Raw genomic sequence first — 26,150 nt, 5'->3', positions numbered from 1 at the left:
GAGCAATCCATCCTCACACCCAGTTTAGGTGGATGGGCACCAAAATTTCTCCACCTCAGCTCCTCCTTGAACTACTCGCTCCAACTCCATCTCTGTCTCCAAAACAGGCACGAACACGTTGCACCCTGACTTTGCAATGCACCAGAACAGCTCATCCCTCAAGTCAGCTTCACCTCCGCTCGCCTGTTCACTGTTTGCAGTGCTAGTATTCCACAATTTACCTCATAAAAAGTGTCATTAATGATTTTTGTACATGGGATTTCTTACCTTTGTATTTTCTTGCATTTTTAGTTGTAAATCTTTAGCAACACACATAACAGTGGTCGTTGAACTTATCTCAGCCTCTCACACACAAAACACCGCAGGAACTCAGCAGGTCAGGCAGTATCCATGGGGGAAGTAAACAACACACTGAAGGGTCTCGGCCCGAAATGTGGACTCTTCATTACTATCCATAGATGCTGCTGACCAGCTGAGTTCCTGCAGTGTTTTGTGTGTGAGGGGCTGAGATAAGTTCAATGATCACTCAACAACACACACAAAATGCTGGTGGAACACAGCAGGCCAGGCAGCATCTATAGGGAGAAGCGCTGTTGACGTTTCAGGCTGAGACCCTTCATCAGGATATCAAAGGTAGGTAAATTTTTTTACACAGTGAGTGGTGGGTGCATGGAACATACTGCCAGGGGTGGAGGTGGAGGCAGATACATTAGGGGCATTTAAGAGACTCTTAGATAGGCACATGGATGAAAGGAAAATGGAGGGCTCTGTGGAGGGGAGGGTTAGAATGATCCTAGAGTCGGTTAAAAGGTCGGCACAACATTCTGGGGATGAAAGGAGTGTACTGTGTTGTATTGTTCTATGTTCTACACTTTCATTTCTCCCCTTAGTCAGGATCTCGGCCCGAAACGTCGACAGCGCTTCTCCCTATAGATGCTGCCTGGCCTGCTGTGTTCCACCAGCATTTTGTGTGTGTTGTTGTTTGAATTTCCAGCATCTGCAGATTTCCTCGTGTTCAATGATCACTGTTGATTTCCAGGGTAGTGGAGTCTCCTCAAATGCTGGGGGAGGACTAGCACAAAGTAATGGAACAGCACTTCATACTCTTACTGGGTAGTGAACAACCCGATGGCATGAACATTTGAATTCTCTAATTTCACATAGCCTGCTCCCCATCTGTCCCTTTTCTTTGTCCTGTCAATCTACCCAGTTCCTCCTATATTCACCCCGCCACCCTCCAGCCCCCATTACCTTGTTCCTTTTCCTCCCTCCATCCACTCCATCTGCCTATCACCCACACCCTCCTCCCACTGGGTCTCCGCCCCCACTATTTCCATCTGCCCTCCTCACCTCCCCTGTTTTACCTTCCTCTCTTATCAGATTCCACCATCTGTAGCCCCTTGTCTCCACCTCTCACCTCCCATCATCAATTGGAATTGGTTTATTATTGTTGCATGTACTGAGGTAATGATGAAAAGTTTGTCTTGCATATTGTTTATACAGATCAATACATTACAGTGCATTGAGGTAGAACAAGGTAAAACAATAACAGAGTACAGAATGAAGTGTTACAGTTACAGAGAAAGTGCAGTGTAGGTAAACAATAAAGTGCAAGGTCATAATGAGATAGACTATGAGGTCGAGTCTATCTTATCGTACTAGGGAACCATTCAATAGTCTTATAACAATTGTGTAGAAGCTGTCCTTGAGTCTGGTGGTACATGCTTTCAGCCTTTTGTACCTTCTGCCTGATGGGAGAGGGGAGAAGAGAGAATTTCTGGGGTGGGTGGGGTCTTTCATTATGCTGACTGCTTTACTGAGGCAGCGAGAAGTGTAGACAGAGTCCACAGAGGAGAGGCTGGCTCCTGTGATGTGCTGAGCTCTGTTCACAACCCTTTATAGTTTCTTGCAGAACAGTTGCCTGGAATGCTTTCTATTTCTATCCTACCAATCTACCACAATCTGCCAATCACCTCTCCTCGCCTGGATCCATCTTGGCAGTTCCTTAGCCAACCCTTTCCCTTCCTTGTCCTCTATCTTAGAGCCCCCAATGAGGGGTCTCAACCTGAAACACCAGCTGTCCATTTCGCTCCTCAGTTGCTGCCTGAACCATTGAGTTCCTCCAACTAACTTCCTCCAGCAGTTCGCCTTTTGCTCCAGAATCCAGAATTTGCAGTCTCATGTGTCCACAGTGGTTAATAGAATAAACATTGGGCAATGTGCTTTAGTTATTCATTCACTAGGTTGTTGGCATCGATAAAAGGAGAGAGGTTAGCGGAGCAGGAAGGGTAGGCAAGTCACGAGAGGAATCATAAGGGTTTTAGGAAGGAACCTGGCTAGTTCTGAAGCAATGAGAGTGGGGGCTTTTGTGTTGCTGTGCTCTGTGTTGAGCATAGGGGGCATGCTGTGTCAGCACGGGAATGCATGGCAACACTTGTGGGCTGCCCCCCAGCACATTCTTGGGCATGTTAGTTGCTCACGCAAACAACACGTCACTGTATATTTCCATGTACATGTGATAAATAAATTAATCTGACTCTGAATGCACACAGTCTATTTCTCTGAGCTGGGGAGTTCAAGAACTAGATGGCACATGTCTAAGGTGAGAGGGCAATAATTTCATGGGAACTGGAAGGGCAACTTCTTCACACAGAGGGTGGTGCATACTGTGTATGGAAAGAGCTGCCAGAGGAAGTGGTCGAGATTTAAAAGCACATCCTTGGGCTTGTTGGTTGTTCACACAAACAATGTGTTTCACAGTATGTTTCGAAGTACATGTGATAAGTAAATTTAAACCTGAATCTGAACAAGCTGCCAAGGTGGTAGAAGCAGACACAGTAATGGTGTTTAGATGAGCAGGCAGGTAGTGGAAGGATGTGGATCATGTCCAAATGGGTTTAACTTAACTTGGCATCATGCTGGCACACAGGGTGTGCCTGTTCCTGTACTGCAATGTTCTACAATCCCCAGCATGTACCTCAAAGCACAAATAAATTATTTCTTCAGTTACCCACAAGTTGACAGTTTGAAGTTTGTTAAGGACAAGACAAGCAAAGCAGATAGAGAGAATCCTGTAGGTGTAATATATTTAGCTTTCCCAAAAGCATTTGATAAGGTGCCACATAAAAAACTGGTGAACAAGATAAGAGCCCACTGTACTCCACGATTCTCTGCCCACAACTCCCCAAGGGTTATAGTGGCTGGATCATTGGGTGTAATTAGAACATAAAACACAGCACAAGACATGCCCTTTGTCCAATCGTGTTATGCCGAACTAATTAAGATTTTGTCTGTACATGGTCCATATGGTCCATATTCCTACATTCCCTCCATATTCATGTGTCTGTCTAACAGCCTCTTAAACACCTCTTTCGTATCTGCCTCCACCACCACCCCTGGCAGCACATGCCAGGCACCCACCAATCTCTGTGTAAAAAATACCTGTCCCACATCTCCTTTGAACTTTCCCCTCGCACCTTAAATGCATACCCTCAAGTATTAAACATTTTGACAATGAATAAAAGATACTGGCCATCTACCCTATCTGTGGCTCTCATAATTTTATACACTTCTATCAGGTCTCCCCTCAGTCTCCAACATTCCAAAGAAAACAACCAAAGTTTATCCAACTTCTCCTCATAGTGCATGCCCTCTAATTCAGACAGCATCCTGGGGAGTATCTTCTCCAAAGCCTCAGCCTTCTTCCTATGAACTGAATGCAATGAGGTACCACGTAAAAAACAGGAGCAGGATTAGGCCACTTGGTTTCTCAAGCATAGTTTCTCTTTGTAGATATTCTCCTGTGATGGACTCTAAATGTAGATCACATTTTGATACAGTAGAGAGGAGGTTCCTGGGGAACTGGCACTGAGGAACATTTGAGGCCAGAGGCTGATCATCCATAATTATATCGAATTGTGAGGCAAGCTGGAGAAACCAAGTGGCCTAATCTGGCTCCTATTGTGAGGGTTCCCTGAGTTTGCCAACACGTGCTTCTCCCTGAAAGAAGGCGCCAGGTGAAGGTGACTGGAGATGTACACATACAGCAAAACATTACTGGAACACAAACTGGATCAAATTTTGCATGGGCAACTTGCACGTGCGAGAATCTTTGCGTGGTCAGCTTAGTCTGTACAAAGAGCGCCAAAAAGTGAGACTGAATTGAAACTTATTAAACAGTTCAGGAGATGTTTATCCAGCAATTTTTCTGCAAGCTGTCCACAAAACTTTGCCAGCTACCATCAGTGTCTTTTTTTATGGATTAGCAACAACATCTCCTCCTCCCATCAGCACAGGTGCACCACAAGGCTGTGTACCTAGCCCTCTGCTCTACTCACTTTATACTTACGACTGTGTGGCTCAGTGCAGCTCCAATGCCATATTCAAGTTTGCTGATGAGACCACTGTTGCTGGCAGAATCAAAGGTGGTGGCCAGTGCAGCCTCTTTTAAATTGGTGAGACCACACTGACACGGAGCGCTATCACAGGAAAGCAGCATCCATTATCAGAGATCCTCACCACCCAGGCCATGTTCCCTTCTCGCGACTGCCATCAGGAAGAAGGTACAGGAGTCACAGGACCCACACCACCAATTCAGTAAAAGTTATGACCATCTTGAACTCTTCACTCAGCCTCACCTGCCCCAACACTAAAATACTCCCACAACCTCTCAACTCATTTGCAAGGACTCGTCATCTTATGTTCTCGATATTTATTGCTTATTATTATTTATTTGCACAGTTTGTTGTCTTTTGCACTGGTTGAATGCCTAAGATGGTGCAGTCTTTCATTGATTCTATTATGGTTATTATTCTATAATTAACTTATTGAATATGCCTACAAGAAAATGAATCCCAGGGTTGTATATAGTGACACATATGTACTTTGAAATAAATTTTCTAAACCAGACATAGATAAGGATACAGTAAAATGTGTCATTTACATTAACAACCAACTCAACCTTAGGATGTGCTGGAGCAACCAGCGAGAGTCGCCAGACATTCCAGCCCAACATACCATGCCCACAAGGTCCAGCAGAACAACACAAGCAACAATAACAACAGCAGCAAAAACATGCCCCTTTCCTCCCTTCCAACCACCCACTCACACAGTCAAGCCTTCAACTCCAGACAGGCTGCCTCACAGACATTAGGCCTCTAACTTCCAGACATGTCAACCCAGGTCTTTGACCATTGGACCTTGACCTTCGATATGGACCCCAGGAATAACTGACCATGGGATCCTGAACTTTAGACTTCCACAGTCTGAGATTCTACTGCTTTTCAAATAAATCTAAGTTCTCATGAGATACAGAAACAAACCTTGGTGCACACCTTTGTCTTTCTTACTCAGATAGGTGTTATATCTGAGATATCTTCCTCAGGTACACTTACTATAGATCTCTAGGTGAGACAATAAATGAAGGCACCATCTGCTCTCCCAGTTACATACACACCACAAAAAGCATCAATAACGAGGGCAGGCGAGACTCCACACAGTAATTCACATTTGCCCAATTTTGTCAGTTTGTTTTAGTTATTTATTGTATTCTCATACCTCCAACAAAGTTCCTGGGGAGATTGGTGCTGCCTACAACCTACATTTCAGAGTAAAGGTCATTCCAGCCTCAGTAGTTGAGCTTGCTTGAGTATGTGTTCAGTTCCTTTCCATTCATTTCGAGAGGACTAGCATATAAAAACTAAAAGGTGATGCTGATAAGACGTTGGTAAGACCACATTTGGAGCATTGTGAAAAGTTTAGGTTCCATATGTGCTGGTATTGGAGAGGATCCAGAGGAAGTGTACAAGAATGATCCATCCTGCCTTGTGTAGCTGGATCCTGGACTTCCTGTCAGATCGCCAGCAGGTTGTAAGAGTGGGCTCCCTCACCTCTGTCCCTCTGATCCTCAACACAGATGCCCCTCAGGGCTGTGTACTAAGCCCCCTCCTTTACCCTCTGCCTACCCATGACTGTGTTGCCACCCACAGCTCCAATCTGCTAATTATATTTGCTGATGATACTATACTGATTGGCCTAATTTCAAATAATAAGGAGGCAGCCTACAAAGAAGAAGTCATCACCTTGACACAGTGGTGTCAAGAAAACAACCTCTCCCTCAATGTTGCAAAAACAAAGGAGCTGGTTGTGGACTACAGGAGGAATGGAGACAGGCTAACCCCTATTGACAGCGATGGATCTGGGGTTGAGAGGGTGAACAGCTTTAAATTCCTTGACATAAACATCACCGAGGATCTCACGTGGTCTGTACATACCGGCTATATGGTGGAAAAGGCACAACAGCACCTCTTTCACCTCAGACCGTTTAAGAAGTCTGGTATGAGCCCCCAGATCCTAAGAACTTTCTACAGGGGCAAAATTGAGAGCATCCTAACTGGCTGCATCACTGCCTGGTATGGAAACTGTACCTCCTTTAGTCGTAGGACTCTACAGAGAGTGGTGCAGACAGCCCAGCACATCTGTAGTTGTCAACTTCCCATGGTTCAAGACATTTACAAAGACAGATGTGTAAAAAGGACCCGAAGGATCATTGGCACCCCAAGTCACCCCAACCACAAACTTCGTCGTCGTCTGGAAATTCCATTTGGCGGATGGTTTCCCTCCATGCCACTCTGTCCCGACACTTGTCGTTGTTTTGATCCTTTATTGAGACTGACAGATTGGGAAATCAGGTACTTGGCAAGTTATAGCAGTGGTTTGCCTTTGCCTTCTGCCAGGTGAGTTTAAAGAGATCACCACCTCTCTTCTTAGTAGATCATCTGATTGCAAAGGTCGTAGCTCTTCCACCTTCCCCACCAGTCTCCTGCTGGGTCCTGCTGGAAACAGTACAGCAGCATAAAAGCCAGGACCAATGGGACAACTTCTTCCACCAAGCCAACAGACTGATTAATTCATGCTGATACAATTATATTTCTATGTTATATTGACTGTCGTGTCGTGTTATTATAAATTGCATTTTGTACATTTTGACAGAGACGTAACATAAAGATTTTTACTCCTCGTGTATATGAAGGATGTAAGTAATAAAGTCAATTCAATTCGGAATGAAATGGTTTACACGTGAGAGGAGTTTAATGGCTGTGTCTATAGTGGCCAAACTATTGAACATAGCTAAAGCGGAGATTGATAGGTCCATGATTCGTAAAATGATGGGCCAATCGCATGGCAAATAGGTCCAGCTCAATAGACTATTGGATCGGAATGGAAGAATTGGGCCGAATGGATCTGGACATTCATTGGTTGGTTGGTTTATGGACGGGGCAGGTCGAGGAGGGTGCCTCTACAAGCTGACATTTGATTGGTCGGAACGGGGACGGGTAGGTGGATTGTGATTGGTGATCCTCGGAGCAGGCAGCCGTCCCCTTCTCCGCTCTAACTAGGGTTATCGCTCAGTGGCGGCTTGCTCGAGCGGCAATGGAGGCATCGGTGCTGAGCGGCAAAGAATTGGCGGCGTAAGTGTGCGTGGCGAGGGGCCGCGGGGTCTTGCGCGGACTCATTCCCCCCTCCCTGTAGTTCGACCTGCAGTTTTCAACGGCGGAGAGTGTAAGCTGCGCCCGCGCACTTCGCCACACGTGGAGGTGGCCGAGTCGGCAGTGCTGATTGATGGCGCCAGGTCCGTGATCTGTGTGCTGACGGGGTGCGTCCTGTCGCTGCCGCTGCCGCCAGCCCCTCCTCCCAGTCGCCAATCAACCGCCTCTGCGCGTGACCTTAATAAAGCTCCCAGCGCGCGCGCGCGCGCTCTTCCCCCCCCCCACCCCCCGCGCGCCCGCCCGCCTCGACCCCCTGTCACCCATGGGACCTGGTGCTGAGAATGGAGTGGCTTCTGCAGGCAGACTCTTCGGAGAACTGGCTCCTCCAACGCAGACAGACCAGAAATGTTACTGTTCATTGCCGGGGATTGGAATGCTGAAGGATGTTAGGTGGAGTTAATGAATTCTTAATTAAGGACTGGTGATCAGAAAAGTTTACTAGGTTAAATACCTGGTTGCCATCTAAGGAAAGATTGGAGAGGCCAAGCTAGAATTTAGAACAGAGATAAAGAATACTGACAGATTGGAAGTGAAAACCAACACGCACAAAATGCTTGAGGAGCTCAGCTCTGACACAATAAAATGTCAGTGTTTCAGGCTGAGACCCTTAATGCATGTTTATTCCCCTCCATAGACACTGCTTGACCTGCTGAATTCCTTCAACACTTGTGAGTTGCTCTAGATTTACAGCAACTGCAGAATCTCATGTGATTTGGATGTGAAGAGGTTGTTTAATTCAAATTCATAGTAAATATTCTTGTGAGGGAATCTAGGAATGGCTTTCACTGTATATAAAAAAATAAGAACTTTTCCATTTAGGATCAGGAAATTCTTGGCTTGGTGGCCATGAGTTTTCAAAATTGAAACATTATCAAGGCAAAAGTGAATAGATTCTTGATAAACAAGGAAATGATGTGTGAAGTGTTGTAAGTATACTGTATTGCAGAGCTGAGATTACAATCAGAATGTTATCTTCATGAATGGTGGACTAAGTTCAAAGGCCAAGTAGCCTGCCTTTCTTCCATGAGGAAATTGCAGAGCTAGGGAAAGGGGATCTCAAGTTAAAGATGGGGTCCTGTGATGGGAATAAAAAGTGGTGTGGTTAGGGATGTGTAGGCTGGAGATGGACTGAGCAGTCGGCTTTCAGTGAAAGAATTTATTGGAGAATGTATAGCAGGTTACATGTGAATGGCAGTAAAGAGAAGGGGGATTGTAGGGCAGAGTTGTGCCTTCCATAAGGTTCAGACAGTTGGACCACTCCAGAAGAGAACATCTGACTCAGAACCAGACTGTAGCTCTTGTTGATAAATCAACAGGACTGGACTAGCTGACCTGGAATGGGCTTGACTTGTAGGAAGGAGATAGTTACCTTAGAGCATAAGAAAAAGGGACAATACAGCACGGAGGTAGGCCTTCGGCCCAATTCATCCATTCTGATCCAGTACTCTTCTGAGCTGTCCCATTTGCCATGTGATTGGCCCATAATCTCACTAAACCTTTCCTATCTATTTATCTGTCCAAATGCCTTTTAAACATTGCAGTTGTAATCAGTTTCACCTCTTCTTTTGGCAGAATGTTCTATGTGTGGAAAAAGTTGTCCCTTTTAAATCTTTCCCTTCACACCTTCAATCTAGAAGGAAAAGGAGATTGTGTATAGACCATAAGATATAGGAACAGAATTAGGACATTTGGCTTATTGAGTCTGCTCTGCCATTTCATCATGGCTGATCCAATTTTCCTGTCAGCACTAATCTCCTGCCTTGTCCCCGTATCCCTTCATGCCCTGATCAGTCAAGAATCTATTAGCCTCTGTCTTAAATATACATAAATACTTGGCCTCCACAGCTGCCTTGGCACCAAATTCCACAGATTCACCATTCTCATGCTAAAGAAATTCCTCCTCATCTCTGTTCTAAAAGGACGCCCTTCTGTGCTGCAGCTATGTCCTATGGTCTTGGATTCTTCCTCCACAGGAAACATCTTCACCTCATCCACTCTATCAAGGCCTTTCACCTTTCGATAAGTTTCAATTAGGTCACCCTCATTCATTTGATTTCCAGTGATTAGAGATCCAGAGCCATCAAAGTGTCTTCATGTGACATGCTATTCAATGCCAGTATAATTTTTGTGAACCTCCTTTGAACCCTTTCCAGTGTTAGTACATCCCTTCTAAGATAAGGAGCCCCAAACTGCTCACAATACTGCTCACTGGTGAGGCCTCACCACTTTCCTGCATGATCGCCATCATTCTGGTTTTTATAGGTTTCCCTATTTTAAAAAAAAGATATCAAGCTTGGGGAAAAGAACTGTGACTTAACTCTCAGCGTTCCTGAGTTAGTTGCTACCAACAACATAATAGTACACCACTAAACAGGCCAATCTGTAAGACAATTATACTGTAAGACATAGAAGCAGAATTAAGACATGATGTGTTTACTCTGAGTAAGTAAATATTCTCAGAGTACCCTCAGATTCCCTTTAAAATCTTTCCTCTCCCTTCTTGTTTTTGATGCTTATATCATGGGTAAATGTATCTACCCATCTGTGCCTCCCATAATTTTATATACTTCTACCATGCCACCTCTCAGTCTCTTGGATGGGAGAGAAAGCAAGCCTAGCCTATCCAGTCTCCCTCCATGACAAAAGTCCTGTAATCCAGTCAGCATCCAAATAAATTTCCTCTGCACTCTCTCCAGCACAATCATTATTTTCTATAGTGTGGTGATCAGAACTGCAATCAATATTCTATGTAGCCTGACCAGTGTTGACAAGTTTCAACATAATATGCGAACTCTTGTATTCTCTGTCGTGACCCATGCTATATGCCCTCTTCAATACCTTGTGTATCTTAAGAGTCATAAAGCACTACAGCACAGAAACAGCCCCTTTGGCCCATCTAGTCCATACCTACCTTGTTCTGCCCATCAACATGCACCCAAACCATAGCCCTCCATGTCCTTCCCATCCATGTACTTTTGAAACTTCTCTTTAATGTTACAGTTGAATTCTCCATTTTTGTTGACAGCTCAATCCACACTCTCGCCATCATCTAATTGAGGTTCCCCCGTGTTTCACTTAAGCATTTCACCCTTCACCCTTAACTCTATTTCTAGTCTCACCCAACCTCAGTAGAAAAAAGCCTGCTTGCGTTTACCCTACCAACACCACTAATAATTTTATATACTTCTGTCAAATCTTTTCTCGTTCTCCTAATCTCTAGGGAATAAAGTCCTAACCTACTCAGGTCCTCAAATCCTGGTAACATCCTTGAAAATTTAATCTGTATTTTTTAATCTTGGTGATCTTTCCTATATGTAGGTGACCAGAACTGTACACAATATGCTATAATGCACAATGCCTTTGTAGCCTCTTTCAGAAAACTATAGACTTGAACCTTAAGTCTCTCTGTTCATCAGTTTTTCTGATGTGCTATCAATTATTGTATATATCTTACCCCTATTTGACTTGCCAAAATGCACAACTTTGCACTTGTTGGCATTAACTTCTATTTGCCACTTTTCTGCCCAATTTTACATTTGGTCTATATCCTGTTGTTGTGGACAGCCTTCCTTGCTATCCAAACACCAATCTTTATGTTGGCCACATAATTTTCAATAGAGAAAAGTGCAAAGTATTTCACTTTGAACTTGAAGGGCGAATGCAAGGTTAAGGGCAGGATTCTTAGCATTATGGAGGAGCAGGAAGATCTTGGGGTCCAAGTTGATTGGGTGGTTAAGAAATTATGCTGGCCTTCGTTAGTCAGCAGATTGAGCTGTGAGGTAATGTTGCAGCTCTAACCCTCGTTCGACCACACGTGTTCCTTTAGAACAAGGAAGCTTTAGAGAGCGTGCAGAGGAGATTTATCAGGATGCCGCCTGCATTAGAAAGTATGTCTTGTGAAGATAATTTGAGCGAGCTAGGGCTTTTCTCTTTGGAGCAAAGGAGGGTGAGAAGCAACTTGATACGAGGTGTACAAGGTGATAAACAAAATCACCTTCAAGTGAAGAGTGAAAAGCAGAGACTTTTTCCAGGGGCAAAAATGGCTAATACAAAGGGGCATATCTTTAAGTTCGGGAAAAGTTTTGGGGCTGATGTCATAAGATTTTTAACAGAGTGGTGAATGTATTGAACATGTTGCCGGGGCAGATGTTTAGGGACATTTAAGAGACTCTTAGGTATATGGATGTAAAAAAAAATGGAGGGCTATATGGGAGGGAAGCATTATAATAGGTTAAATAGTGAGCCACAGGGCCTATACTGTTCTATGATTAATACACTATACTTCCTAATGATAATTCCTATTTAATATCCATATTGTTAGTATATATCATAAACAGCAAAGATCCAGGCACTGATCATTCCAGTGTACAGACACAGACTTTCAATCGGAACAATCCTTCCACCACTACCCCCTCGATCTTCAAGGCAGCTTTGGATACATTTAGCCAGCTTGCTTTGAGCCCCATGTACATTGGACCAGTCTACCATTCAGGACTGTGTCAAGTCCAAATAAACAACATCTATTACCCGTTTATCAGTCTTTTTTATTATCAGATCAGACTCAGCCAGATAGGGATTCCCCCTCACAAAGTCACACTGACTTTCCTTGGTTATTCCCTGACAAAGGGATCTTTGACCTGAAGTTTTAATTCCGCTTCTTTTCCCGCAGATACAGCCTGACGTGCTGAGGAGTATCTGCATTTTTATTTTACATGGCTTTTATTTCTCAGCACAGCATTCTGAAGTGGGAGGGTGAGCAGCCAGATATCATGGTACACCTCGGTACCAATGACATAGGAAGAAAGAGTGAGGAGGTCCTGAAGAATGAGTATAGAGAGCTAGGTAGGAAGTTAAAAAGCAGGACCTCGAGGGTAGTAATCTCAGGATTGCTACCTGTGCCACATGCCAGTGAGGATAAGTGTAGGATGCTCTGGAGGATGAACACGTGGCTGAGGAACTGGTGTAGAGGGCAGGGTTTCAGATTTTTGGATCATTGGGACCACTTCTGGGGCAGGTAGGACCTGTACAAGAGAGATGGGTTACACCTGAACTACAGTGGGACAAATACCCTTGCAGGGAGGTTTGCTAGTGCTATTGGGGAGGGTTTAAACTAGATTTGCAGGGAGATGGGAACCAGAGTGCCAGAGCAGATAGTGGAGCAGGGGTGAAAATAAATGATGTTACAAGTTCATGCAAAGTCAGAAATAGGAGAGTTGCGTGTGGTGGTAATAATCTTCTGAGGAGTGTCTATTTCAATGCGAGGAGTATTGTGGGGAAGGCAGATGAGCTGAGGGTGTGGATTGACACTTGGAATTATGACATTATAGCCTTTAGTGAAACTTGGTTACGGGAGGGCATGACTGGCAGCTTAATGTTCCAGGGTTCCGATGTTTCAGACGTGATAGAGGCAGAGGGATGAAGAGTTGGTGGGTGGCATTGCTAGTCAGGGAAAGTATTACAGCAGTGCTCAGGCTGGCCAGATTAGAGGGCTTGTCTACTGAGGTCATATGGGTATTGCTGAGAAACAGGAAAGGTATAACCACATTAATGGGGTTGTATTACAGGCAACCCATTAGTCAGCAAGAATTGGAGGAGCAAATCTGCAGAGAGATAGCAGACAGCTGCAGGAAACATAAAGTTGTGATAGTAGGGGATTTTAATTTTCCACATATTGATTGGGACTCCCATAGTGTTAAAGGTCTAGACAGGTTAAAGTTTGTAAAATGTGTTCAGGAAAGTTTTCTAAATTAATATATAGAGGTACCAACTAGAGAAGATGCAATATTAGATGTCCTATTAGGAAATGAGTTAGGACAAGTGACGGAAGTGCGTGTAGGGGAACACTTTGGGTCTCGTGATCATAACACTATTAGTTTCAACTTGGTCATGGATATAGATAGATCTGGTCCTCGGGTTGAGATACTAAGCTGGAAAAAGGCCAAATTTGAAGAAATGAGAAAGGATCTAAAAAGTGTGCATTGGGACAGGTTGTTCTCTGGCAAGGATGTGATTGGTAAGCGGGAGGTCTTCAAAGGAGAAATTTTGAGAGTGCAGAGTTTGTATGTTCCTGTCAGGATTAAAGGCAAAGTGAATAAGAATAAGGAACCTTGGTTTTTGAGGGATATTGGAAATCTGATAAAGAAGAAGAGAGAGATGTATGACATGTATAAGCAACAAGGAGCAAATAAGGTGTTTGAGGAGTATAAAAAGTACAAGAAAATACTTAAGAAAGAAATCAGGAGGGCCAAAAGAAGACATGAGGTTGCTTTGGCAGTCAAGGTGAAGAATAATCCTAAGAGCTTCTATAGGTATATTAAGAGCAAAAGGATAGTAAGGGATAAAATTGGTCCTCTTGAAGATCAGAGTGGTCGGCTATGTATGGAACCAAAAGAAATGGGGGAGGTCTTAAATGGGTTTTTTGCATCTGTATTTACTAAGGAAACTGGCAAGGAGTCTATGGAAATAAGGCAAACAAGTAGTGAAGTCATAGATACAGATTAAAGAGGAGGAGGTGCTTGCTGTCTTGAGGCAAATCAGAGTAGATAAATCCCCAGGACCTGACAGAGTATTCCCTCGGACCTTGAAGGAGACTAGTGTTGAAATTGCAGGGGCCCTGGCAGATATATTTAAAATGTCGGTATCTACGGGTGGGGTGCCAGAGGATTGGAGCATAGCTCATGTTGTTCCGTTGCTTAAAAAAGGCTCTAAAAGTAACCAGGAAGTTAGAGGCTGATAAGTTTGATGTTAGTAGTAGATAAATTATAAGGAGTACTAGGAGATAGCATCTACAAGTATTTGGATAGATGGACTTATTAGGGAGAGTCATCATGGCTTTGTACGTGGTAGGTCATGTTTAACTAATCTGTTAAAGTTTTTCGAGGAGGTTACCAGGAAAGTGGATGAAGGGAAGGCAGTGGATGTTGTCTTCATGGACGTCAGTAAGGCCTTTGACAAGGTCCTGCTTGGGAGGTTAGTTAGGAAGATTCAGTCACTAGGTATACATGGTGAAGTAGTAAATTGGATTAGACATTGGCTCAATGGGAGAAGCCAGAGAGTGGTAGTGGAGGATTGCTTCTCTGAGTGGAGGCCTGTGACTAGTGTGCCACAGAGATCAGTGCTGGGTCCATTATTATTTGTCATCTATATCAATGATCTGGATGATAGTGTGGTAAATTGGATCAGCATATTTGCTGATGATACAAAGATTGGAGGTGCAGTGGACAGTGAGGAAGGTTTTCAAAACTTGCAGAGGGATTTGGACCAGCTGGAAAAATGGGCTGAAAAATGGCAGATGGAATTTAATGCAGGCAAGTGTGAGATATTGTACTTTGGAAGGACAAACCAAGGTAGAACATACAAGATAAATGGTAGGGCACTGAGGAGTGCAGTAGAACAGAGGGATTTGGAAATACAGATACATAATTCCCTAAAAGTGGCATCACAGGTAGATAGGGTAGTAAAGAGAGCTTTTGGTACATTGGCCTTTATAAATCAAAGTATTGAGTATAAGAATTGGAATATTATGGTGAGGTTGTATAAGACATTGGTGAGGCCGAATTTGGAGTATTGTGTGCAGTTTTGGTCACCTAATTACAGGAAGGATATTAATAAGGTTGAAAGAGTGCAGAGAAAGTTTACAAGGATGTTGCTGGGACTTGAGAAACTGAGTTACAGAGAAAAGTTGAATAGGTTAGGACTTTACTCCCTGGAGTGTAGAAGAATGAGGGGAGACTTGATAGAGGTGTATAAAATTATGATGGATATAGATAGAGTGAATGCAAGCAGGCTTTTTCCACTGAGGTTAGGGGAGAAAAAAAACCAGAGGACATGGGTTAAGGGTGAAGGGGAAAAAGTTTAAAGGGAACATTAGGGGAAGCTTCACACACAGAATAGTGGGAGTGTGGAATGAGCTGCCAGTTGACGTGCTGAATGCAGGCTTACTTTTAACATTTAAGAAAACTTGGATGAGAGGGGTGTGGAGGGATATGGTCTCGGTGCAGGTCAGTGGGACTAGGCAGAAAAATGGTTCGGCACAGCTAAGAAGGGCCAAAAGGCCTGTTTCTGTGCTGTAATGTTCTATGGCTGTTAATGTGTGCCATGTTTTACAGGGGACTGTTAAGTGAAGATTGCTGAAGTTGTGAATCAAAGCAGTTGGGTTTATTCCAGGTGAAGGGAGGTGCAAGTTTAAATGCCAGGACTAGTTTGAGGCTAGTTTATATTGCCTGGGTTCCCAGCCTGCAAGGGATCCATACGGTCAGGATTTTATTGAGCTCAATGTTCAACAGTTGTATATGTTTTATATCAACTGATTTGTAATCAAATCAATGTGACCTCAGAGTCATTCCAGCATCACTCTGCTATGGCTGTGTGTGTTGGGAGTGGAGAGTGCTGAAGTGCAAACTTTCAAAAGATACTCAAAGAATGTGGAGGTTGTGTCTTGTACTCATATTTTAAATGCAACCCAACCTAAATCAATATAACAAGCAAGAAGGTTTTTAAGTGGTTTTGATGCCCAGGAACTTGAAGTTGTTCACCCTTTCCAATGCTAACCCCTCAGTGAATTCTTCCATTGCTTTTCATTCCATTACGACAGTGAGTTAAGTTAGTTCAGGGTCAAAACAATTTTTAAAATGAGTGCAGGATAGTGTTACAGTTACAGGGAAAGTGCATCCTTCAGAGGGGAGGAGTCAGGTGGAGGTAAAATGGTTTATTATTGACATTTGTATCATCTTGCACACCATTCATACAGATGGTTTCATTACATCAGTGCATTGTCTAAGGGAAAACTGACAATGTAGAATAAAGTGTAGCAGTTACAAAGGAAGTGCAGTGCAGGTAGACAATAAGGTTCAAGGTAGATTGTGATGTCATTGGTGTATTTTGCTGTACCGGGAGACCATTGGAAGTCTTACAAAAATGGGAAAGAAGCTGTCCTTGAGTCTGATGTTATGTCCTGTGTATCTTCTGCTTAATTTTTTTTGAGGAAGGAATGGAAGAAGAGGAAATGTTTGGGGTATGTAGGATCTTTAATTATGTTGGCTGCCTTACAAAGGCAGCAAAAGTGTAGACAGAATTAGCCTCCTGAGGAACTGGAGACAGAGAGCTTTCTTGTCCATGGCATCTATTTGGTTTTTGTGAACTTGAAGCTGGCAACCCTGTTGACCTCAGGACAATTGTTATAAACAGGAGCATGTGCACCACACTCCTTCCTGAAGTCAATGACCAGCTGTGGAGGCAAAAGACAGGACATTATTGGCCTGTTAGCCTTACTTCAGTAGTTGGGAAGATGTTGGAGTTCATTATGTAGGATGAGGTTTCAGGGTACGTGGAGGCACATGATAAAATAGGCCAAAGTCAGCGTAGTTTCCTTAAGAGGAAATTTTGCCTAACAGATGTATTGGAATTCTTTGAGGAAGTAACAGAGAGGATAGACAAAGGAGAGTCATTAGATGCATCGTTGAATTTTCAAATGGGTTTGACAAGGTGCAGCACTTGAGGCTATAAACAAGATAAGAGCCTATGATATTACAGGAAAGATATTAGCATGCGTAGAAGATTGACTCTTGGCAGGAGACAGAGTGGGAATAACTGGGGTCTTTTCCAGTTGACTGCCAATGGCTAGTGATGTACTGCAGAGGTCAATGTTGGGACCTATTGTTTTTACGTTATATGTCAATGATTTGGATGATGGAATTAATGGCTTTGTGGCCAGACTGGACTGGGAGTATTGTGAGCAATTTTCAGCCCCTTATCTAAGAAAGAATGTGCTGGCTTTGGAGAGGATCCAGAGGAGGGTCACGAGAATGGTTCTGTGAATGAAAGGTTAAATGTATGAGGAGTGTTTGATGGCTCTGGGCCGGTACTCATTGGAGTTTAGAACAGTGAGGAATGATCTCATTGAAACCTATTGAATATTGAAGAGCCTAGATAGAGTGGATGTGGAGAGGCGGTTTCTTATAATGGGAGAGTCTAGGACCAGAGAGCACAGCCTCAGAATAGAAAAAAGTCCCTTAGAAAAGAGATAATAAGAGAATTTCTTTAGCCAGGAGGTGGTGAATCTGTGGAATTGATTGTTACAGATGGCTGTGGGAGCCAAGGCATTGGGTATATTTAAAACGGAGGTTGATAGGGTCTTTGTTAATAAGGGTGTCAAAGGTTTTAAGGAGAAGGCAAAAGAATGGGGTTGAAAGGGATAATAGAGCCATGGTGGAATGATAGGGTAGACAGGATGGGCTGAATGGCCTAATTCTGCTTCTACGCCAATATCATGGACATAGTTCAAGTTCCTTGGTGTCAGTATCATGGAGGATCTATCCTGCGCCCAACAGTTTGATGCAGTCACAAACAAGGCACACAGCAGCTCTAATTCATTCAAACTGTGACAAGATGTGGTATATCACCAAAGATGCTTCCAAATTTCCAGCGATGTATCTCTGGTATGGCGGCTGCAATGCACAGGATTGCAAGAGACTGCAGAGTGTTGTAGACTCAGCCAGCTCTGTTACAGGCACAATCCTTCCCACCATCAAGGAGCTCTTAAAGTGATAGTGCCTCAAGAATATGCTGTGAATCACTAAGGACCCTTGCCATCTGGTACATGTCTCTTAGTAATGTCATCAGGGAGGAAGACCCGGAGCCCAAACCCCCACATTCAATGATTCAAGCTCCTTCTCCTCCGCCATCAAATTTCTGAATAGTCTGTGAACACATGAATGCTACCATTCCTCTTGTAATTTCATAATTTCTATTGTGTAATTTATAGTAATTTCTGGTCTTTGCATTACATTGTACTGCTGTGACAAAGCAACAAATTTCACATCACAGTGATACGAAACCTGATTCTGATAAATGAAACCTTACACTAAGGCCCTATATGCATGTGCCCAGGAGGAGGCATGAATCAGTCTCCAACTAGAGTACAACAATGTGTCTTCTGTGTGTGGATTCTCTGCAGAAGGCAGCCAGTCGCTTATCTTCCAAAATGTAAATAGACAGAAACAGTCATATGTTAGTCTAAAATTTCATCAGGAAATCATATGGTTGATTTATTTTCAGGTCACGAGCACCATCAGGTCTGTTTTTCATTTTATTGGAAAGCATTTTCAGTTTCCTAATTATCGCTAATCCTGATTCTTACATGGTTACTGTTCAGGGACCACAGCTAATTCTGTGGCCATGTGGTGGGGAGCTCAGAATCAGGTTTATTATCACTGGCCTATGTAATGAAATTTGTTGTTTTTCAGCAGCAGTACAGTGCAAAGAAGTAAAATTGCTATAAATTTCTAATTAAATTAATAGTCTAAATTAAAGGAATAATGGGATCATGGACTGTTAAAAATCTGACGGCGGAGGGGAAGAAGTTGTTCCTAAAATGTTGAATGTGTGTCTTCAGGTTCCTGTCCAACCTCGATGGTAGTAATGAGAAGAGGGCTGGTGAGGCTCCTTAGTGATGGATGCTGCCTTCTTGGAGCACTGCCTCTTGAAGATGTCCTCAGTGATGGGGAGGGCTTTACCCATTATGGAGCTAGCTAATCTACAATACTCTGAAGCCTCTTGTGATCCTATCCATTGGAGGATCCATACAGGCTGCGATACAACCAGTTAGGGTACTCTCTACCATTCATCTATAAAATTAGCTAGAGTTCAAAGGTCAAAACTTCAAAGTAAATTTATTATCAAAGTACATACATGTCACCATATACAACTGAGATTCATTTCCTTGTGAGCATACTGAATAAGTCTATAAAAGAATAATAACCATAACCAAATCAATGAAAGACCACACCAACTTAGGCATTCAACCACTGTGCAAAAGGCAAACTGCACATGAAAAAGAATTAAATAAATAAGCAATGAATTTCGAGAACTTGAGATGTTCCTTGAAAATGAGCCCATAGGTTATGGGAACATTTCAATGATGAGGCAAGTGAAACTGAGTGGTTATCCCCTTTGGTTCAAGAGCCTGATGGTTGAGGAGTAATAACTGTTCCTTAAACTGGTGGTGTTAGTCTGAGGCTCTTGTACCTTCTTCCTGATGGCATCTGTGCGAAGCAAGCAAAACCTGGGTGATAGAGGTCCCTGATGATGGATGTTGCTTTTGGGCATTCACAGTGGATACAAAGAAACACAATAGAATCAATGATAAACTCCATATGACGAAGTAGAGGGATGACCAATATGCAAAAGACAACAAATTGTACATATACTTATTTATTATTTCTACCATTTTCTTTTTTATGTATATCTCAAACTCCTAATGAGGTAGAACCACTGGCATTGCTTTTTTGTCGTTGCATCAATATTGGGACCAGGATAGATCCTTTCACTATTTCCACTACAACACACAAAAAGCTAGAGATGTTGCCTAACTTGCTGAGTTCTTCCAGCTTGTGTGTGTGTTGCTCAAGATTTCCAGCAGATTTCTGCAGAATCTGTGTCACCCCTGATGAGGATTGATGCATGTTCTTCCAAATTCCTCTTTGTGAAGTCTACTATCAGTTCCTTGATCTTGCTGACATTGTTCAGATAGTACAGCCTCTGATTTAGATACTTTTCAGGGCACCAAGAAGATGTTAAACCTACTATGAGCTAAATACAATCACAATGGTGTATGGAATGTTGGCCTTGTAAAGTGTTTGTAATAGTTCCCTGAAGGTGGAATCTCATGGGGATAGGGTGATGAAGAAAGCTTTTGGTATTCTGGCCTTTATAAATCAGAGCATTGAGTATAGGAGTTGGGATGTAATGTTAAAATTGTACAAGGCATTGGTGAGGCAAAATTTGGAGTATTGTATACAGTTCTGGTTACCGAATTATAGGAAAAATGTCAACAAAATAGAGAGAGTGCAGAGGAGATTTACTAGAATGTTACCTGGGCTTCAGCACCTAAGTTACAGAGAAAGGTTGAACAAGTTAGGTCTTTATTCTTTGGAGTGTAGAAGGTTGAGGGGGGACTTGATAGAGGTATTTAAAATTATGAGGGGGATAGTTGACGTGGATAGACTTTTTCCATTGAGAGTAGGGGAGATTCAAACAAGAGGACATGAGTTGAGAGTTTAGGGGTAACACGAGGGGGATCTAGGGTTGCTGGTTAGAGAGGAGATTAACGCAATAGAAAGGAAGGACATTGGCCTGGAGGATGTGAAATCGATATGGGTAGAGCTGCATAACATTAAGGGGCAGAAAACACTGGTGGGAGTTGTGTACAGGCCACCTAACAGTAGTAGTGAGGTTGGGGATGGCATTAAACAGGAAATTAGAAATGTGTGCAATAAAGGAACAGTAGTTATAATGGGTGACTTCAATCTACATATAGATTGGGTGAACCAAATTGGTTAGGGTGCTGAGAAAGAGAATTTCTTGGAATGTATGCGGGATGGTTTTCTGAACCAACATGTCAAGGAACCAACTAGAGAGTAGGCCATTCTAGATTGGGTATCGAGCAATGAGGAAGGGTTAGTTAGAAATCTTGTCGTGCGAGGTCCCTTGGGTAAGAGTGACCATAATATGGTGGAATTCTTCATTAAGATGGAGAGTGACATAGTTAATTCAGAAACAAAGGTTCTGAACTTAAAGAAGGGTAACTTTGAAGGTATGAGACGTGAATTAGCTAAGATAGACTGGCAAATGATACTTAAAGGGTTGACGGTGGATATGCAATGGCAAGCATTTAAAGATCGCATGGATGAACTACAACAAGTGTTCATCCCAGTTTGGTAAAAGAATAAACCAGGGAAGGTAGTGCACCCATGGCTGACAAGGGAAATTAGGGATAGTATCAAGTCCAAAGAAGAAACATACAAATTAGCCAGAAAAAGCGGCACACCTGAGGACTAGGAGAAATTCAGAGTCCAGCAGAGGAGGACAAAGGGCTTAATTAGGAAAGGGAAAAAAGATTGAGAGAAAGCTGGCAGGGAACATAAAAACTGTAAAAACTTTTGTAGAAAAGAAAAAGATTGGTTAAGACAAATGTAGGTCCCTTACAGTCAGAAACAGGTGAATTGATCATGGGGAACAAGGACATGGCAGACCAATTGAATAACTACTTTGGTTCTGTCTTCACTAAGGAGGACATAAATAATCTTCCGGAAGTAGTAGGGGACTGAGGGTCTAGTGAGATGGAGGAACTGAGGGAAATACATGTTAATAGGGAAGTGGTGTTAGGTAAATTGAAGGGATTAAAGGCAGATAAATCCCCAGGGCCAAATGGTCTGCATCCCAGAGTGCTTAAGGAAGTAGCCCAAGAAATAGTGGATGCATTAGTGATAATTTTTCAAAACTCCTTAGATTCTGGATTAGTTCCTGAGGATTGGAGGGTGGCTAATGTAACCCCACTTTTTAAAAAAGGAGGGAGAGAGAAACCTGGGAATTATAGACCGGTTAGCCAGACATCGGTGGTGGGGAAAATGCTAGAGTCGGTTATCAAAGATGTGATAACAGCACATTTGGAAAGAGGTGAAATCATCGGACAAAGTCAGCATGGATTTGTGAAAGGAAAATCATGTCTAACGAATCTTATAGAATTTTTTGAGGAAGTAACTAGTAGAGTGGATGGGGAGAACCAGTGGATGTGGTATATTTAGATTTTCAAAAGGCTTTTGACAAGGTCCCACACAGGAGATTAGTGTGCAAACTTAAAGCACACAGTATTGGGGGTATGGTATTGATGTGGATAGAGAATTGGTTAGCAAACAGAAAGCAAAGATTGGGAATAAACGGGACCTTTTCAGATTGGCAGGCGGTGACTAGTGGGGTACCACAAGGCTCAGTGCTGGGACCCCAGTTGTTTACAATATATATTAATGATTTAGACAAGGGAATTAAATGCTGCATCTCCAAGTTTGCGGGTGACACGAAGCTGGGTGGCGGTGTTAGCTGTGAGGAGGATGCTAAGAGGATGCAGGGTGACTTGGGTAGGTTAGGTGAGTGGGCAAATTCATGGCAGATGCAATTTAATGTGGATAAATATAAGGTTATCCACTTTGGTTGCAAGAACAGGAAAACAGATTATTATCTGAATGGTGGCCAATTAGGAAAAGGGGAGGTGCAACGAGACCTAGGTGACATTGTACACCAGTCATTGAAAGTGGGCATGCAAGTACAGCAGGCAGTGAAAAAGGCAAATGGTATGTTGGCATTCATAGCAAGAGGATTTGAGTACAGGAGCAGGGAGTTTCTACTGCAGTTGTACAAGGCCTTGGTGAGACCACAGCTGGAGTATTGTGTGCAGTTTTGGTCCCCTAATCTGAGGAAAGACATTTTTGCCATAGAGGGAGTACAAAGAAGGTTCACCAGATTGATTCCTGGGATGTCAGGACTTTCATATGAAGAAAGACTGGATCGACTAGGCTTATATTCGCTAGAATTTAGAATATTGAGGGGGGATCTTATTGAAACGTATAAAATTCTAAAGGGATTGGACAGGCTATAACAGACAATAGACAGTAGGTGCAGGAGTAGGCCATTCGGCCCTTCTAGCCAGCACCGCCATTCACTGATCATGGCTGATCATACACAATCAGTACCCCATTCCTGCCCTCTCCCCATATCCCTTGACCTCACTATCTATAAGAGCTCTATCGGTTAGCACCTGACCTAACACCTAGTCACCCTGCATCCTCTTAGCATCCTCCTCACAGCTAACACCGCCACCCAGCTTCGTGTCACCCGCAAACTTGGAGATGCAGCATTTAATTCCCTCGTCTAAATCATTAATATATATTGTAAACTCTCTCTTGAATGCATCCAGAGACTTGGCCTCTGCTGCCTTCTGGGGCAGAGCATTCCACATATCCACCACTCTCTGGGTGAAAAAGTTTTTCCGCATCTCTGTTCTAAATGGCCTACCCCTTATTCTTAAACTGTGGCCTCTAGTTCTGGACTCACCCATCAGCGGGAACATGCCTCCTGCCTCCAGTGTGTCCAATCCCTTAATAATCTTATATGTTTCAATCAGATCCCCTCTCATCCTTCTAAATTCCAGTGTATACAAGCCCAGTCGCTCCAATGCTAGATTGCTCCAGGCTAGATGCAGGAAGATTGTTTCTGATGTTGGGGGAGTCCAGAACGAGGGGTCACAGTTTAAGGATAAAGGGGAAGCCTTTTAGGACCGAGATGAGGAAAAACTTCTTCACACAGAGAGTGGTGAATCTGTAGAATTCTCTGCCACAGGAAACAGTTGAGGCCAGTTCATTGGCTATATTTAAGAGGGAGTTAGATATGGCCCTTGTGGCTAAAGGGATTGGGGATACAGAGAGAAAGCAGGTACAGGGTTCTGAGTTGGATGATCAGTCATGATCATACTGAATGACGGTGCAGGCTTGAAGGGCCGAATGGCCTACTCATGCACCTATTTTCTATGTTTCTATGAACCACTTCTACATGAGAGTGGTAGCTGTGTGGAACGAACTTCCAGTAGAAGTGGTAGAGGCAGGTTCAATATCGCCATTTTTAAAAAAAAATTGGATTGGTATATGGACAGGAAAGGAATGGAGGGTTATGGGCTGAGTGCAGGTCGGTGGGACTAGGTGTGAATAAGTGTTCGGCACGGACTAGAAGGGCTGAGATGGTCTGTTTCCATGCTGTAATTGTTAAATGGTTATAATAGAAAGAAACAAAGAACCATCCCAATGGTTCTCAGCCCAGATCTGCATACTATCAATGTCCTGTTGTAACCTACAACAACTTGCTACACTATCCACAACTCCACCAACCTTTGTGTCATCTACAAAAATACTCATTTATTTAAATTTCACATCATATGAAGCAATGATAAGAAGCCTGATTCTGTTAGAGACCTTAAACTAAGACATTGTCTCCACAACATTGAGATGGTTCAGAATATCTTCACAGCCAGAGAAGTCACCCTTTGTTTCTATACAAGGATACAGGAGCTAACTTACAAAGAGCATACTCCCACAAACAAGACAAAAAAGCTTGAAGAGGATTTCAAACAAAATTAGTATCCGTTTAACAAGAATATTGGAAAATTTAGTGAAATTGAAATCCAACAACCCTCAGGAGCCAATGTCCTGTATTCCAAAGCAATGATCCATATTGTTTCGTATGCTCTCAGGGGGAAAGTGTCAGCCAATGGTAACCTTTTCTGCTCGGTAACTCAAGACAAGATACTTTACTAAACCCAAGTGTCAGGGTTACGTGGCTTAGCGTCTCATTCACAAGACAGCACCTCCATGCAGTTCTGTACTCTTCCAGTTATATACTAGAAACCTATTAGTGTTACTCAAACAAAACTTGACTGAACTATATGCTTGCACAATTTGTCCACAAACAAGAAAAAAATCTTCAGATGCTGGAAATCCAAGTCATACACACAAAATCCTGGAGGAACTCAGCAGGTCAGGCAGCATCTATGGAAAAAACTATAGTCTAAGTTTCAGGCTGAAACCCTTTGGTAGGACTTATGCAATTTGGCGTCTTTTGCACATTGGTTGTTTGTCAGTCTTTATTTATACATAGTTTTCACAAATTCTTTGCATTTCTTTATTTTCCTGTAAATGCCTGCAAAGTATACATACTTTGATAATAAATTTTACTTTGACTTTGAAAGTACAGTGCAGGTAGGCAATGAAAGCCATAAAGAGCTGGGTGGTGAGGTTAAGGATCCATCTTATATTGGGGGGCGGTGAGACTAACAACAATGGGGCAAAAGCCTTTTAATAGGGTCTTCCAGGCTTCTGCCCAGTGGGAGGGGAGAGGAGAGAGGATGTTGGGGTGGGGGGGTATTTGGGTATTTTTTATGTTGGCTGCTTTAGCAAGGCAGTTCTCTTTACATTTGTCTTTCTCTTCCCCCCCCCCCCCCCCCCATACATACTTTTTCCAGTGTAATGTGTCTCAGACTGGTGGTGTTTATTACCAGTCTGTTAAAGTTCAACTATAACTGAAAAGTAGGAGAGGAATTTGGACCTAATCCTGATCGGATGGCCTTGACTGTGCAAAATCTTCATTTTAAAACAAAGTTATTCACAAAAGTATAGGCTACTGAATATTCCTCATCTAATGGATATATGATTGTGGTCTGAAGGATTTATGTGGGGGTCATTGGGTGTTGCGGGCAGAGGGTAGAGAACACATCTGAAAGTTGTAACTGTGTTCACAGGCTGTGTCCGTGCAAATATGTAACACTCACTGTTCCAACAGGCATCACAAGCCAGTACACACTGATTCCTGGCACTTCCAGCTGTTTCATACTGAGTATCAGTCTCTGCCTTTCCCTTCAGTAATGCACAAGCTAACCTACCCTTTTTTCTCCCGTGGCCCCCTCCTGCCCCTTGGCAGGGGCTCCAGACTGGCTGCAATACTCTTTAATCCATGGAAAAGTTTGTTGGCAGTGAGGGCAGTAGCGAGTGTGGTGTCCGGAGTGAAAACTTCCACGTGAGAACTGCACAGTTTACAGATGGTTTCTGTTCTGGTTTGAGTCCTGACCAATGATTGAATGTGAGTGTTCTCTTCTTTTTCCTCCCCCCCACCCTCCAGACAAGTCAGGGAACGACTGAAGAATGAAGTGAAACTGATGAAGGAGCAAGTCCCAGGGTTTCGGCCTGGCTTGGCTATTCTGCAGGTGAGTACATAGCTTTGAATCAC

General features: G+C 43.1%; 1 protein-coding gene across 2 annotated transcripts in view; it reads left to right on the top strand.

The window, feature by feature from the left end:
* The first annotated feature begins 7,326 nt into the window (after nt 1-7,326).
* Nucleotides 7,327-26,150, top strand: part of mthfd1b (methylenetetrahydrofolate dehydrogenase (NADP+ dependent) 1b) — an 80,733-nt gene continuing 61,909 nt past the window's right edge. The window contains exons 1-2 of one of the 2 annotated variants that reach the window (XM_073039451.1): nt 7,327-7,469; nt 26,043-26,127. In XM_073039451.1, coding sequence (XP_072895552.1) covers nt 7,432-7,469; nt 26,043-26,127 — 123 coding nt within the window. In that variant the 5' untranslated portion in view covers nt 7,327-7,431. Of the gene's footprint in view, nt 7,470-25,504; nt 25,941-26,042; nt 26,128-26,150 lie in introns of those variants that run through there. The other variant, XM_073039450.1, reaches the window with a different exon arrangement.

The sequence above is a fragment of the Hemitrygon akajei genome, chromosome 3 (genome assembly GCF_048418815.1).
Source record: "Hemitrygon akajei chromosome 3, sHemAka1.3, whole genome shotgun sequence".
Lineage (NCBI taxonomy): Eukaryota > Metazoa > Chordata > Chondrichthyes > Myliobatiformes > Dasyatidae > Hemitrygon > Hemitrygon akajei.
This window is presented reverse-complemented; position numbering and strand designations above follow the sequence as displayed.